The following is a 17014-nucleotide window of genomic DNA, read 5'->3' on the forward strand; positions in this document are numbered from 1 at the left end:
CTTTACATAATGAGTCATTGTAGGGGTTCATAACACAGAAATGTACACATTCAAAATGAAAATGTATATGGAACGATCCATTTAGTCACATATTTTATGTATTGTAAACACGGCGTAAGAAACGCCTACATTTCTGCTATAAACTTAATGTGACAAAATGCTACTTACCAATGTGATTGCCACGATACTTGCATTTTTAGCAAACAATATAGAAAAAGGAGGACAATAGGTCTTTTACACATTCTGTACATTAAACACTAACTGAAAGCATAAGATAAAAAGCATTTCTGAGGGGGCAAAGAAAGACCCTCCCACTGGGATCAGCCAGTCAGCTGGAAGCATGTTTTCATCTTTCATTGACGGGTCTGTGTTCTTCTCAATGGGACACAGACACACACACACCCCTTGATGCCTTCGGTGACCTGCCTATGATCCTCAAGAGGAAGCTTTCAGACATGAACGGTTCCACCATGAAGTTCATGAGCAGTCGCGGCTGGGTCACATCGGCACCCAATCCGACCCACGTTGGTCCCTACCTGTGACATCCAACGGTAACAGCAACAAGGTGACTTACCGGCCCGAAGGAATTGCTGTCAAAACTGTGTCCGTGATGATCGCCTTCCACCCAGATATGACCACGAGGTACCTTGACGTAGCGGTTTTTGTGCCCCATGGTTCTAGGAAGGAAGAGCAGAGCCCGTGAGGCTAGAGCAGGAGGGAGCCAGGAGCGAGGCTCGGGAAGCGAGGAGGCCTGGCCCTGCCATCGCGACACAGCAGGTCGCCGCGGGTGACGCGGGGCGCCCCGCAGGAACTGCCTGCTGAGGGCACGCGCGCTGGGATTCTGAGCCCCGGCCACACTTTTTCTTTTTCTTTTCCCATTTCTGTAGGGAGGAATTCCTGGCCAGTGTGACTCAAGTGGTTGAGCATCACCCCATGCACCGCGAGGGTCACGGGTCCAATTCCCGGTCGGGGCACAGGCCCAGGCTGGGATTCGGTCTCTGGTCGGGGTGCATGCAGGAGGCAGCCAACCGATGTCTTTCTCTCTCCCTCTTCCTCTCTCTCTTTAAAAAAACAACAACAATGAAAAGATATTTCTTTTAAAAATGCACTAGCATCAAGTATTATGCTTTGCTACATAATTTAATTTACAATATCCTAAATATGTTTTTATGAAAGTCAATAAGCCCTAACAAAATACTAATCTATTTTTTGCCCCTAACATTTCCTTCTAAGTCAATATTCAACCCTTGGTCAGTGGTAATCTTCCTTTTTTTAAGTCAAAGAAACTTCTCACACCACCTGACAGCACTTTTCGTGACCTCTTAATTCTCTAAACTTCAGGACATATCAGCAAGAAAAAACACTGGTGATCTCGTGCTGGACACAAACTATTGATGTCAGTTGGAAATTTTTGACCATCTGAGTTGGAATATTGCCCTTGAAAATGAGGAAAGGTTTAACCACTTTGAAGACTGTGTACTCCGTGAAGATCAGCAGTCAGTGACACACGTTTACAGAAGCATGCGGTGAGCCCACGGCTGACAAGGACACGGAATTAGGAGAGGCCTGCGTTGGTGGCAACGGAGAAGGTGGCAGCCGTCTCTCCTGCGCTGCCTAACTTTTCCAAATTTATTAATTAGGCTAAAATGTTCATCCCTTTTGACCTAGTTGTTCTCGTAGTAGAGCTCCGAAGAAATAATAAGAAATATGAACAAATATTATTATATACATGTTTATCTTTCTAAATATTCAGCAGCACAAGATGGGTTAAATAAATTATCATACAACCAGTTAAATTAAAGGGACAGAGAGAGAATAAAGTATTATCCCAATTCTATAATAAATCCTTCAGGGGACAGAGTCTGTTAATTTTTCTTCTTTTTAGTCCCCAAAACCTTCGGGAAAATACCTCATCTAATGATGCTTTTCAATAAATGTCGGCTGGATAAGGGAATGAATGGATGCCACCCCCAAGTCTACAGAGCTAAGCTCACGGGTCTTTGGGGTGGGGTCCCCATCAGGCCATTTTTGTTAGTGAGTCGTGCGTGTGCAGAACAACACATAAAAAAGACAAACTGAACGTGAATTGGCGCAAGAGCAATGAAACTATTCGTTATCTGGCACGGTTTTTAATTTTCGAGATAATTTCAGTGTTGAATTACTTTGTGCTCGATCAGTAAATCATTCACGCGAGGAAGCGATGTTGCGGCCCGCAGAAGCCACCCGTAAGTTAACGAGTGCTGTTTATTTTTAATTACCACTGGGAAGAAAAGTCTCGGCTTTTTAAAGGAAAGCGAGACCCAGCTGGTCGCGTCTTACCATCCCACACTCTAATAAAAGGGTTCGGTGAAGACCAGCCAGTTACCTCCTGACACCCCGACTGCTTCTACCGGGGGGTGGCCTCTCGGAGCCAATGCCCCGCGTCGGGTGTGAACGGGGGGAGAACGCCCTTTCTTCCCCTGAACTGTCGGCAAGCCCCCTCCCCCAGGAAGCCCGAGCATTTATTTGTTCGCCTTAGGAAGACAGCTATTTTGGATAAATAGTCATAAGGAAAACAATCACCTGTCTTGTCCCTTGGAAGAATCATTCAAGCCGAAAATGAGGTGAAACCAGCATAAAATCATTCCTGCACTGAAATGGTAGGTTTTGAGTCAAACACACACCAGGAAAATAATCTAAAACTCAGATTCGGTTTCAAGGTCATATAAACCAAGACGTCAAGATACGTGCGACAGAAAATGACCGCGCCGCAGAACGACCCGGGCCGTTCCCCATTCCCTTGCATTGGCCATCTGGCCTAAAAGGCTGAAACGCGCCCGCCTTCCCACCCTCCCAGCCCCCGGCGGGCTTGGTTCGCTTCCCGGCATCTCCCCGCACGCCCCTTACCGGTTTGTTTGCTCGCGGCCCGTCTCCCCCACCGGGATGTACACTCGGGGAGTCCGGCTTCCTTGCCGGCTGCTGTATCCCCCGAGCCCAGGAGCAAGCGGGGCGCGGGGCGCCCCACAGGCACTTGTTCAAGGATCTCGTGCCCCGTGGGAGAGCATGGAGGGGCCTGGGGAGCATCGTGCTGAGCGAAATAAGCTGGGCAGAGAACGACAAGCACCACGTGATCTCACTCATACGTGGGATCTAAAGAACTTAATAAACTGACGAACAGAACAGAGTCAAGGACAGGGAAGCATAGGAGAGGCTGACGCGTGTCAGAGGGAGGGAGGGGCGGGTGGGCGGAGGGGGAGAGAGTAACCAAAGGACTTACTGCAGATATGCACAACCCAAGGGCACGGACAATGGGGGGCAGAGGGACTGGGGAGGGGTCGAATAGGCCAATGGGGAGAAAAAGGGACATTTGTAATATTTTAAACAAAAATAAAAATAAATAAGAAATAAGAAATTTAAAAAAAAAAAAAAAACAAACAAAGAGAAATGAGCTGCTGAGGGAGGGAGGGAAAAGCACCCTCACAGAGACGGATTAACATGGTAGAAATTTCATAGGGTCTAGGAACAGGGTAACCCGTTTTCATCTGGACGCTGTTACTCGCAGGCACCCGTGGGCGAGTTACTCAGTTTTGACTCAATTCGCCGTCATTAGAGGGGGCCGGGTAGGACGTGTCGTCGGGGTTGCGAGGCTGGTGGCGGCCGAGACGGCACAGGAGTGGCTGCCGCTGGGCGTCGTCTCTGCCACCTGCCCATTTGGGACTCTCACGCCGGATGCAGCAGCACTTCCAAGTTTGCGTGGCCTCGGGCGAGCGGATGGGACCCTAAGCGGCAGTTTCCTCACTTGCAGAGCAGGGCAGACACCGGCCCCCAACTCAGAAAGCCATTCTCTGGATGAGGTGCCCGCGTTACGGGCTCGATGGACGGACCGTCTTAGGATCGGGGCTGCCCCGGGGACTCGGTAGAGTTAAGAACCCCGTGAGCGGTAGTGACCGCTGCTATTGCGTGCCCTTGGCCACGTTTCCTTTCATAACTCAGAACGTGTGCGAACCTCCGCGGTCCATCAGCGCCCGCCTCTGAGGACGCCCCGAGCTGGGCCTCAGTGAGCTCGTCCCCGCAGTGCGAGCGACCGCGGGCTCTTTCCGGGGAACAACGAATCCTGCCTTTCTTCAGTTCATATGCGCTCCCGGGATACCCCCAAACCGACACGAGAAAGCTCTGTCTGTTTGTGGGTGTGAAGTAGGCAGAGCGGTGGGTGAGAGCACAGTCGCCTGTCTGCGTGTCCGCCCACTAACCGCTTCCACGCCTGCGCTGCGATGCTGGCGGACAGGGCTTTTCCCGGGCGCCAGGCGGGTGGAGAGGACTATTTGGGCCGCGCGACCCTGGTGAAGTGCTCGCCGTATACCCGGTGCATGTTCTGTTTCCCAGGTTTCAATCTAACTTCTCAAAAAATAACCCCCAAGTAGCTTTAAAAAATATAATGATAAAATATTGAGCTGGTTCCTCCTAGGACTGCCAAAGAAATATAATAGCCCTAATAGAGCTCCTCTAGAGAAAGAATTTTAAATAGCTCTGTGCTCCCGGATTCACATAAAAGACAGACAAGATAATCTTTCAGGTGATTTAACGCTTAAGTGAGGCGTCAGCCTGCAAGGTTGTGTATATCTATGGGCTGCAAATAATTTTGGTTTTGACAGTCAAAAATGAGTGCTGTGTGGTGTTCTAACTACCTGCCTACAAAGAGGCATTTTTAGTACTAGCTTTACGGAGACAAGTTACCTGGGTCTTACAAACGGAATAAAGAATGACCGCCTCCGATTTGATCCGACCTTGAAAACAATGGCTATTTTTTAAGTCTTTGAATCTTCTGAGTGTCATCAGTTGAGAACAAAATTGTCAGTGGAATCCTTGATACAACAAAAAGGAACCAATTCATATTCAAAGAATTTCCCAAATACGTCCATACGCGCACGCACATTCTTAACTTAGGTCATTGGTATTAATAAATCACGATTGACTGGAATATTTTATTTCTTTGTTATTCAAACCATTTCATTGATTTTTCTCACTGTCCAAAGCAGTGGCTGCCCTGAGGTTGTTTATTGCTCCCTAATCCTAGACCTGTTTTGTTGTTTTTTTGTTTTTAAAATATTTTTTATTGATTTTGAGAGAAGGGAGAAGATGAGAGGGGAAGGGAGAGGGGGAGAGAGAGAAATATCCATGTGAAAGCAAAGCATCGAGAGGCTGCCTCCTGCCCACCCCCTCCTGGGGATCGACCCTGTAACCCAGGCACGTGCCCTGACCGGGAATCGAACTGATGACCTTTGGGTGTGTCGGGCGATGCCCAACCACCTGAGCCACCGTGGCCAGGGCGAACTCTGGGTCTTGGTGGTCATGAAGAGACCAGCGGGCTAAGGTTCAGAACCCAGGAAGATCAGAAGTTCAAAGGAGATCTCACTTACCATCACTGACAGACTGGACCCGGAAAAGGGAATTTGCCATCGGAGAGGGAACTGAGAAGGTCACATGTCTCCCTAGGGTTGGCGTCAGCAACGGAAAGAAAGGCTCCCTTGGACGCCCGCGGCTGAGGCGGCGCTCGGGCTCCCGCCACTTGTGCGATCAGGGAAAGTGGGGACTGAGCTGGAGTCGGCCCCCGGAGCCCAGGAGAAGAACCTGTGACTCTCCAGGAACAACGGGGTCCGAGTTTCCAGGTTTTCTGCAGGTCAGACCCACCTAACGGGAACTCGGAATTCAAAATAACAGGAAATGGGACCCGAGCTCCTACGGGAGCTGATCACGAAACGCCCTCGACGGCTATTGCATCCTGTAGAAGTACTTCAGGCAGGGCAGCAAGTTAAGTTTTGTTTCTTAAGACCCACGGTCCGAGTCAGTACTGTAAAAACGCCGAAGGTCTCTTTGCCATCACAACACGGCAAGACTGTTTGCTGCTTAACATACGCATCGTCTGCCTGACTCTAAGCACTGCCAGCGGCAGGCCCGCTTAGCCCCTGACTGCTGAAGTATGGAGCCCCAATGCCCCTCTCCTGGTAGCTGGTCCTGAATTAGAAATGAAATGGACGCAGTTAATAGATGGTGAATTTAAGCCAATTCACTAACACTGTTTCCAGGGGGTTCGGTCGCCCACAGCTAACTGTACGCGATTGTTTCCCACGATCGCGGCTGAAAAGACCAGCGATGATGTCACGCGACTCCCCTTCGAACGGGTAACTGGAGGCAAAGGCATTCAGGCGAAGCCACCCGGCCAGCGAGGGGGAGGCCAGGACCAGGGCAGCCGGGCCCTGTAACTTCCTTCTCAGGGATCAGAGCTCCTTGAGATTCCAGAGAATAGGTCTTAACATCTTTTCACGAGAAGAAAATGAAATGTCATTTTTTAAATAGGCTGTAGGCTGTTGCTAGGTGATCAGAGCAAATCTATTTAGCTCGTTTAAATTAAATGTTAGATTTATACATATTCACAATAAAGTTCAGAATTAATTTTATAAATGTAATATGAATGCTCTTAGTACAGCTTTGTTTTGGGGGGGGGTTAATAATGCATATTCCTGATGTATTTTTTTTTCCTGATGTAAATTAGAATGACAGGAGCTTAAATGTGACAATTTCTTTTAGTATTTAGAATGTTTTACCCTGGTAAACATACATCTTAAAATTATCTATGGCTGCCCATGAAAATCACTGCGATGGATTGTAGTAGGAATCTGAGAAAGGGGCATTTACCGAGCATAGGTCCCATCCGTGCTAGATCGGGCCATGAGCATCCCAGCAGGCGGTGGCTGTGCTATCCCCTGACAGGAGAAACTCTGCTTTTTCCTTCTTGGTATAAATATACAGCTATTGACTGACTACACTGTGAAATAGTGTAAATGGTGCGGATGAGCAGCATGTCACAGAAAAGACTAACATGCTGCGGTTTTACTTTTTGAGAATTAGTTTCTCTGTTAGCTCCACCTGTTATCACCTATGATGGTTAGAAAACGATTTGCTCTTCTGAGGGTAACACGATCCAGTATCTTTCGAATATAACTTTTCATTTCATATTTTTAATTGCCATTTTTTAGGTTTTAATTCCTTACCAATAATACTTTGTAGAACTACATCACAAGAACCAATTAGAATTTGTTGAATGTGCATCGAAACCCTGCATTTTACATGACCAATACCGCAAAATAGTAGAATTGCCCAATTAACGTCAGCAGGGATCGGTGGAATCATCAATCATGTTTCCAGCCGAATATTCCTTATGTCTGTAACGGTTTCATTCGAATGGCATTAGAGAGAGAGAGAGAAGATGGCTTCTTAAGCGTTACCAGGCTGGACTGCCCATTTGACAACCATATGTTCTTCTTCATAAAACATCGAGATAAATAAAACATCCCGGCCGGGTGTGGCTCAGCCGTCAGGAGATCGGGGTTCGATTCCCGGTCAGAGCACAGGCCCGGGTTGTGGGGGGCGTGCAAGAGGCAGCCGATCCATGACTCTCATCATTGATGTTTCTCTCTCTCTCTCCCTCTCCCTTCCTCTCTGAAATCAATAAATATTTCAAAGCAAGTTTTACATAGTAACAAACAAGGATCTGGCTAATTCAAGCCCAACTGCTTCAGCCTTCAGGGGCCTGTCTCGTAAACCTGCAATATAACGTCTAGAATGACAGTTTTCAGGGAACAGGTCAGCAAATTGCTTCCAAGTCATAAATGTGGTTTCCCTTCCCTCTCCACAGGACAGCCCCACGGTGGCAGGTCCTCGCCTAGGCCTCCTGCGGGCGACAAAGCATGAATGAGGTTACGGAGCAGGCTGCCTGGACGCCAGGTCCCTTTGCCGCAAACATCAAGCTCGCTTCAGGCTTCCTGGGCTATTCTGTCTCGTGACGGTCTTTGAATACTTGCTCTCGATGACCTGAGCCTCATGTAGCTAAAGAGCAATTCTCTCTGGTTCCAAGAAATATGCCCTTGAGAGTGAGCCTGGCTTTAGGGTTATGGGAGAGAAAAATTCAGGTAATGTCCAATCCAGATAGAAAGAAAATCACTTCTAATGTGAGGATTGATTGAACCTCGGGTGAAGCCCGGAATAATATAAAAGAGCATAAAACTGACTCCGATATCCACCGAGTTTGTATGGTCAACGTCCGACCTGGAAGACATCGGATTGAAGTAGATAAAGTGAATCTTAAAAAACGTAATTCCTCATACCGCTGCAAGGACATAAATTAGAGTCAGTCCTTCGCAGACACACCTCCTTGCTATTCTGCCCTGCGCGCCAAGGGCTGTTCTCCTAAAGTAGAACTTTAAATGGTACAGATCACCCTCAGAAACTCTGAAACCACATAGAAAAACCACAGCTGAAAACGAAAAAAAATCAGGATTCAGTCTTCTCTCCACCCGGAGTCCCACCGCTGCTCCTTCCCGTTAGCTCCCGCGCTGGTCCAGGCCGCCGGGACCACCCGGGCTCCTGCCCTCACCTCCTCTCTCTAGTCACCTTCCGCACAACCAGTCCTCTCATGTCACACTCCTGTGCTGCTGAAAAACCTCCCAGCGCTTCCCATCACGAAGAAAAAAGTCCAGCGTCCTCGCTGCGGCCTACGAGCCCTCGCGTTGGGGTCCAGGCTCGGCACGATGGACACTTTCAGCCGGATGATCCTGCCATGAGGGGCCGGCCCGCGCAATCTGGGATGCTGGCAGCATCCCCGGCTCCCTCCACTAACCACATGCCAGCAGCCCCCTCTTCAGCGGTGACAACCGAAAATGTCGCCAGGCATTGGCCCCCGTGGGGCAGAGCCATCTCCTCTGGGAGCCACCGCCCTGCGTGACCTGGCCCGTGCTGAGCCTCATCTCCGCCCGCACTCCCCCCGGGCTGCGGTGCCCTCTCGGCGTGGGCCCTTTCCTGCACCTGCCCCGCTCTGCCCGACGGCTCTTCCCCCAGGCTCCTGCTCTCACCTGATTTGTCCTGCGCTCCTGTTTAAATGTCCTCTCTCCACCTCAGTTGGTTCCTCCTGTCACCCTGCGCCCCTTAGCACACGTTTCTCCACACACGTATCTGCTCCCTGGCTTCGTCACCTCTCTCACCGTCTACGGATTTCTGTCTGTCTCCCCCCCGGCCGTAGGTCCCACAAGCAGGGCCGTGACCTGCTCTGTTCACCGCGGTCTTCCCGGGCCCTGCAACGGCGCCTGTCCGCGGCGCCGGGAGGTGCTCGGCAGACACATGCGGACGAAACGGGCGAGCGAGCGTGAGTCCTGGGAGGCGCCCTCTCTGGAACATGCCGCAACCGGAGGATGCCGAGCCTCTCGTTTGGGTAGCAGCAGCCTACAGTGTCTTAAATTCACAAGGGTTTTAGAAACCGCCAGGCAACGCGGTCATTTGACAAATAAGAAACTTGAAGGCCAGAGAGGTTAGTTTGTCAAGCGTGATAGGCTTAGTTTGTATTAATTGACTTCTAAAAATCAAAAGGATGACAACCACATTTCAGGGCCCCTCTTTGGGGTCTTCCCCATGGGCGTTTTTACCCACGGTGATGGAAGCTTTGATTACAAATCAGAATTTTAGACATAGAAGCGTGGAACAGACTGACGCAGCTCAGAGGGGAGGTGGGGGAGCGGGGAAAGACAAGGCAAAGAATTTATATGCGTCTGTGCATAGCCCACGGACACAGACAGTAGTGGGGCGAAGGCCTGGGGTGGGGAGTGGGTGCGAGGTGGGGGGGGGGTTAATGGGGAAAAAAGGGGACATTGGTAATATTTTCAACAATAAAGATAAATTTTTAAAAAATGAAGAAAACTGAACTGAAGGTGGGCCGCATATGGACTGTAAGGTAATTGTTTAGAAGGCTGTTAGGTGCCATCCTGTTAAGTGCCGATCATTTTCTTTCATTTTTGGACAGTAAATTCACTTAGCAACATAGATAATAAAAGGAAACTTTGAGAGACACTTGATGGCTCATCGCTTATAGAAATGATAGCGGGTGGTTTATGGAAATGATAATAATCTAAATGAACTAAAATAAGTCAAAACATAAAAAGTATAGAGTCAGGTACCTGGCACCAGCACTATCTGCATAGATTCATTTTACGGACTTTATAGACTGATTTCCATCAAAGCTGTGGGACTACATGAGGAGTATTATTGCAACGTGCATGTATTTGGATCCACTGCGGCCCACGGTAACATTAGTACATTTCTATCAGTGAGCTCAGTGGTTAGAGCACCGTCCCGTGCACTGAAGGGTGGTGGGTTCGATTCCTGGTCAGGGCACATGCCCAGGTAGCAGGTTCAATCCCCAGACGGGAGGCGACCAACCGATGCTCCTCTCTCATGAGTGGTACAAACCGTGACAAGGGGTATGTAGATGACAAAGGACAAAGGGCCCATGCTAAGAACACTGTGAATTCTTTGGTTCGGCTGGGCTGTGGTTTCACGGGAGCCGGCAAATGTGGGTTTGTAGGTTGGGGATGGACTGAGGGCGGAGAACATTGAAAACCGGTGCGGGGAGCATGTGCTCTATTTCGCAGGCAATGGGGGGCATCGGAAGGGGGTTGACCAACCACAGGGACTAGCAGCCTGGGGCAAAACGGGCTGAGCGGGCGGACCACGGTCAGCTGCCCGCGGAAACCGGCCCTCCAGGCCCCCCAGTGCCCAGCGGCCTCCAGAGGGAGCCCTTACTTTCTGCACACACGCGGGCCTAGGGATGCGGGGCAACACCTCACCCCGCTGGTGTGTGGCCGCCGCACTTGGGGCGACGCTTGTTTCTGGGGCCTAGTTCTGTTCGGCTCACCCCTGTTCTGGGGGGCCTGCTACAGAGGCATCCCCAGGGAAGCAGCGCGTCAGTAACTCAGCTTCTCAGCTGCAGCTCCTCTCAGCCCCGCGGCCGTTTGCCGGTGGACGTGGGTCCAAGGGAACAGCGTGGTCCCCCTTACGCACCAGGAGCGCATCGTTAGCGTGGCCCCTGCGCCTTCTGGCTGGATGCCTCTCCCCCTAATGAAAGCAGCCCTGGCTCCCCCTCACCCGGAATCGCCCCCCTTCGGAACCGAATGTCGTCACCGGCGGCCCTTTTTGCGGCCTCGGCTGTGTGTCACGCTCAGCGGCCTGCCTTGCAGTTGCGTGCCTATCGCTGAGCGTTTTCCCTCCCACACGTGATCAGCTTGACCACAATACCTAAGAAACAGAAAGCAAAAGCCACGTTTGTGGGGCTGATGATTCTCAAATCGAAATTCCGCAGGGTTCCCCTGTCCCGTGGGTTCTAGTCTCAGCACCATCAGTCTTCGGGTCATGGTCAATGTTTATTCCGGATAGGGTACTAGGATTAGGAAAGTTTATTATAATTATACTTCAAAATAAACTGCCCTATAACATCTTCCTCACGAAAGCAAATAAAACGTGAAAAAGGTGCATAAATACATTCATCATTTCCTCTAAACTTTCCCTTCCAGTTTGTTTTTTCTGTGTACTTGCTTCTCATAGACATTTTCGGGAAGATACAGACAGTCTTGGGAGGCCTGGGAAAAACTGCAGAGCGGGTAATATCTAACACTAAAAGATGAGTGGAAGTTAGCAAAAAGATTAGGAGAAGGCATTTCAGGCAAAAGGAAAACATTCAAAGGCAGAAAACGAGAGACGGTGTCCCATAGGTTAGGATCAGAGGAACCCGGGCACCGTGGTTTGGCTGGTTGGTGGTGTGATGAGCTATGTGGAGCCGTATTTCAGAGAGATTAGAAATCCTCTCATCCCACACTATCCAGATTGATAATTGTTATTTTTTTTTAAGTTGGCAAGGCATGGAGTTATTCCAAAGAGACCACCATTCATTTCTTAATCGTATCATTGTTCGAGAAGACATAGCGCCCAGTTCACTCCCCGGTCCTCTGAGACTGGAGGCCGCTCTCCTTGGGGACGAGTCCCCACGCTGCGGTTCTGAGAGTCGTTTCTAAGCCACACTCAGGCTACGCTGTTTACCATTCCCAGGCTTAGCCGCTTTGCACTGGAGTGAAAACGTAATGATATTCGTGACAAAATCTGAATACAAAATCCTTCTAGGCTTTTACAAATCTTCCTCGGGCTTTCACAGTTGTCTCATCACATTTGACAGCCATTTAAAAGGAGAAAAACTCATTAGATGTGACTTTTTCTAAACATTTGACTGCATTCTTCCTCACGCGTCACCGATCTATAGACTAGTGAAACGAGGTGTGCGCAATAACAGGTGTGACCAGCACGCGTGTGTGTGTGGGGAAAACCGCAACGGCCGCTTTCAGGCACTTTAGCCGGTGCACACGAGAGCACAGTGTTAGCGGAGTGTCACCCGCGTGAGTTTTCTGGGTCATGGGCCGCAGGCAGAGGTTTTTCCAGAGGGGACAGAGAGCGGAGTGACCCGAGCTGCTCCAGGAGAGGGCCTGCCCGGCAGAGCACCTGTGCCGCTCGTGTGGCGGAGGGTGGGCCAGGACAGTGGCGGGCGATCCAGAGGGTCAGGCGGGCGCTGAGCCGGGCTCCGCCGTCAGGGAGCTCGCTGGGTCACCAGCCCGACGGAGCCCCAGAGCCGGGCCCTGGAGCCGCCTCTCACTCCACTGGACCTGGGCGACTTGCTTAACCCTTAGTGAGTCAGTGCCCAGGGTAGGAAAATTCACATTCCTCAATTCTGGGGTGCCTTCAGGGTGAGTTAACATTGGGAAATATGGGCTTAGAGCGGGTCAAAGCACTCAATGAATGCCGACCACAGTCACGACTTAATACATGTGACGTCCTTCGAGCACTGCCTGGCGTGGGATAAAACTTTGGTATTGATGTGGTGGTGGTGTTGTTATGGGCTATTTAAAGGTTTTAAATGAAAGGGTGAACAGATTTGCATCTGGGAAGGAACCGGAGCAACAGTGAGAGGGTGGGGTGCAGGGTGAGGTGGGGTGCAGGGTGAGGTGGGGTGCGGGGTGAGGTGGGGTGAGGTGGGGTGAGGTGGGGTGCAGGGTGAGGTGGGGTGAGGTGGGGGGCCAACCTGGCAGTGGGAGGAGCTCAGTAGGTGCTGAGCAGAGCCATCCCCAGGGGGGCAGGGAGAGGCCAGGCAGGACCGAGACCCGCTCGCGGCAGAGCGTGGCCGCGCTCGCTGCTTGGCCGGCCGTGGCTCGGGGGCCAGGAGGAATGGAAGGCCTTGCGGTGGACGCTTCATTCATTTTTTATTTTTCACCATCCTACAGAAATTCTTCTTTTTTAAAAACTGAATTTACTGGGGTGACTCGGTTAATAGAATTACATGGGTTTCGGGTGTACAATTCGATGACTGTCGCCTGTACGCTGTACTGTGTGCTCACCCCCCCGAGTCAAGACTCCTCCCACCAGGATTCCTCTCTCCACGCAGCTGCACCCCCATAGGGCAGGCCTTTTCCATTACTGATAATCTCGGGAAAGCAGTGAGGAAGCCAAAGCAGATGACTTCTAGGGAATTCACAAAACCAGCTATAAAATGGGGAAAAGCCTCGTCTTTGTAAGCAACAGCTCTGCCCCAGCCACCTCAGTGCGCGGAATAACCTCACCCCTTTGTTATTAAGCCATCAAACGTCCCCCCCCCACCTAGATTATTTATGGTTTCAGATCACTCCGCCGCACGGCGTTCTCTGAAGGCCCCGGCCTGAGGAGTCCTGTGGAATCACTCTGTGAGCATCTCTCCTTTAATATGAACTCGCGGGATAACCGACCGAGTGTCCACTCTACTGAGAAAACTCTGCACAGTGAGGCGAGTAGGAAAATCATTACGCTCCTGCCACTGAAATGCAAAGGCTCTGAGGAGGTCTCAGGCATTTCTGCGTGTCTGCTTCCCTGGAGCCGGGCAAACACCGGTACTTAAGACGTAGGTGGATCCTGGGGCTTCCAGAATCCAGCAGTAAGAGACACCCACACGTTTCTTCAAGACACGCTTCAGGTAAACCATCTATAACTTCACATATACATTTAAAAGGTATTTGTGAGTGCTTTTCACTGTTCGAGACCACACGTAAATGTGAGTGATTAGAAAGTAGAACTAGAATATACACACGCAGCCACGGAAAAGGGAATTACTCGACCAGGAGTCCACGCTCTCCCGCGCTGTTTACCTAAGCCAGCTCGCAAGGGAAGCCGTGTACATCTAAACGACGGAAGCCGTCAACACGCTTAAACTCAAATTCAGCTTTAAAGGTAAAATTAAAAAGCCTTCATAAAATGCAGATCGGAAGGCATTAATTTATGCCAACACCGCCTGTCCCTCGAGGGTTTCTCGAGCCCTCAGCGAACTCGACTTCGGGGGTCAAGCTCTGATTTTAATGATGTGGAAATCGTTCTATCTTCAGGGACATGAAAACAGGAGCATCAAGAATAAACGACCTGCCGGCCAGCGAGGCTCAGCGGGTGAGCGTCAACCTAGGATCCAGGAGATGGCAGTTCTATTCCTGATCCGGGCACGTGCCCGGGCTGCGGGCTCGATCCCCGGTGGGGGGCGTGCAGGAGGCCGCCGGTCAGGGGCTCTCATCATTGATGTTTCTCTCTCTCTCCCCTTCCCTTCCTCTCTCTGAAATCAAAAACATATTTAAAAATATATATATTGTCAGGCATCCACTCCCCGACACGCAGGTTCTGCCTTGACTGGTATACTCACTCTTTTCGGTGTCCAGTTAAAATGCAAAGAAAGAAACAAATATACAAACAGTCTCACCAGAGACAAACTCCCAGGCACACAGCACATGCGAGAGGCTGAGTCATTCCTCCCGCCCCTCCTTTTCTCTAAACAGGCAATTTGGCTGCACCTATTAGATGTAAGATGCGTAAATGTTTTGGCCCAGGAAATGTGAGTCTCTCCGGCAGAGGCAACTGCAAGCTGCACAAGGATGTAGCGTGAGCACGATTGGAGCAACATTACCTCCAACGGCAAAAAACGGAGAAGCAATGCAAGTGTTTCTACAACACAGAAATGGCCCAAAGTGGTCACGCATTTACACTGCACGATGCTGGGCAGAGATTACAAGTAAGGAGCCAGATTTCTGGCGATAGAATGTTCATTACGGATTTAGATTTAAAAAAAATAAAATAAAATAAAATACAGGTACAAGCTAAATACTCTTAATAAACACATATTCTTTTTTTTAAGAATAGTGATTTCTTTTAAATGTTTGTATTGAGTTCAGAGAGAAAGGAAAGGGAGAGAGAGAGAAACATCAATGATGAGAGTCATTGCTCAGCTGCCTCCTGCACGCCCCCTATTGGGGATGCAGCTCACAACCCGGGCATGTGCCCTGACCAGGAGTCGAACCCCGACCCCCTGGTTCATAGGTCGATGCTCAACCACTGAGTCACGCCAGCCGGGCTAAACCAATACTCTTTTTTTTATTTATCTTTTTTGTTGAAAGTGTTACAAATGTCCCCTTTTCTCCCCCCATTGATCCCCTCCACCCTGCATCCACCCCACTCCCAGGCCTTCCCCACACCAATGTCTGTGCCCATAGGTTATGTATATAAGCATATAAGTTCTTTGGTTAATCTCTCCCCACCCACTCCCCCACCCTGCCTTCCCTCTGAGATCCCTCAGTCTGTTCCATGCTTCTGTCTCCGGAACTGTCATTCGACCCACTTCTAGGAATATATCCTAAGAAACTCCAAACACCACCCGGAAAGAACATATGCACCCCTATGTTCATGGCAGCGCAGTTTACGACAGCTAAGACCTGGAAACAGCCCAAGTGCCCGTCAGGAGCTGAGTGGATAAAAAAGCTGGGGGACATTCACACCATGGAATACTACGCAGCTGTGAAGAAGAAGGAAATCTTACCCTTTGGGACAGCGTGGAGGGACGTGGGGAGTATTATGCTGAGTGAAATAAGCCAGGCAGAGAAAGACAAGCACCACATGATCTCAGTCATATGTGGAATCTAATGAGCAAAATAAACTGGTGAACACAATAAGCCAATATTCTTGATAGCTACTCTTGAACGTAAAATTCTAAAATGCTGGTGCCTTTCACCTCAACCCTCCTCTCTGGGATACGTAACAGGGGGGTACATGCCCTCTTCCTAGGACCCGTCCTTAATAAGCCACTCCTCTTTTCATTAAAAAAGAATCTAATAAGTTCCAAAAGACAATGAAATAAATTTTTATCAACACAGCGACTGAGTTTGTCGTTATTATCAATTAGCCCTTCATCAAATCATTGCGGCTACTCGATACGCCAGTCGAAGGCGGTGCTTCATCATTCCCAGAGACACAGGCAAACCCCAGGAGATAACTGAGCAGACTAGAGGGAACACCAACAACATCCAGGTCAAGCCTAACACCCTTCAAACGGCAGCAGCCACGCGCATACTGAACAACCAGCCACAAACCAGATGTGTTGACAAAGCCAAACCGAGTGCAGGGCCTTCCCCGGGTGGCCCACGTCCGCCTGCCGACTTCTGCATGACTCCTCTCTTGCGTGTATTTACCTTCAAATGTAACTTTTATTTCCCTACTTTCAGTAGAGTGTTTAGCATCACAGATGGATTACTGGTAATTAATTTTTGATTGATTTGCCCTAGTCTGACTCTCACCAAAACGAGCCACAGGAGAGAAACTAGCCGGGGTAGAGAGCTGTGGAGAAGCTACACTGCACTCGCCTAACCCATCAGGGTGCCGTCAGGACTTCAATCTTAGAAATCACAGGCGGGGCTTAAAAAGAGCAGAATCAGCAAATACACAGGCCGTTCTTCTAGAGACCCACGTGTCTTCGGAACCGTGTACGTTTCAATGTACTATTAGAGAAAACTTCCCTCTTGACCAAAGCACAGGAAAAATATAATTTCCTGCTGAAAAGTACTCTTTTGAGAATTAATTAAAATCAAGCATTTGATAGGGTCACTTAACCTGCAAATTACCTTTCCAGATGAAAACAAAGTACATGCATTGGGTGCCCTCAATATCATGAAAAAAGAAACAAACAGAAGTGAACTCTTAAAAGAAAAGGAAACTGGACAGTGGACTCAGAAAAAGTGGGGTAGCGTGAGTTTCCCCTGAAAGGACACTTTACTATCGTTTTACTTGGAAGGGAGATTCTACCCTTTTATTAGGAGGACTTTTTTGTTTTACA

The 17014-nt window shown here is 49.6% G+C and overlaps 1 protein-coding gene across 1 annotated transcript in view; it reads right to left on the bottom strand.

The window, feature by feature from the left end:
• IMMP2L (inner mitochondrial membrane peptidase subunit 2) overlaps nt 1-17014 on the bottom strand; it is a 375089-nt gene that overhangs the window by 83499 nt on the left and 274576 nt on the right. Inside the window, exon 4 of the mRNA XM_087821441.1 lies at nt 575-677. Within this exon, the coding sequence (XP_087677567.1) occupies nt 575-677 (103 nt within the window). The remainder of the gene's footprint in view (nt 1-574; nt 678-17014) is intronic.

Source organism: Miniopterus natalensis, chromosome 10, assembly GCF_054644295.1.
Source record: "Miniopterus natalensis isolate mMinNat1 chromosome 10, mMinNat1.hap1, whole genome shotgun sequence".
Lineage (NCBI taxonomy): Eukaryota > Metazoa > Chordata > Mammalia > Chiroptera > Miniopteridae > Miniopterus > Miniopterus natalensis.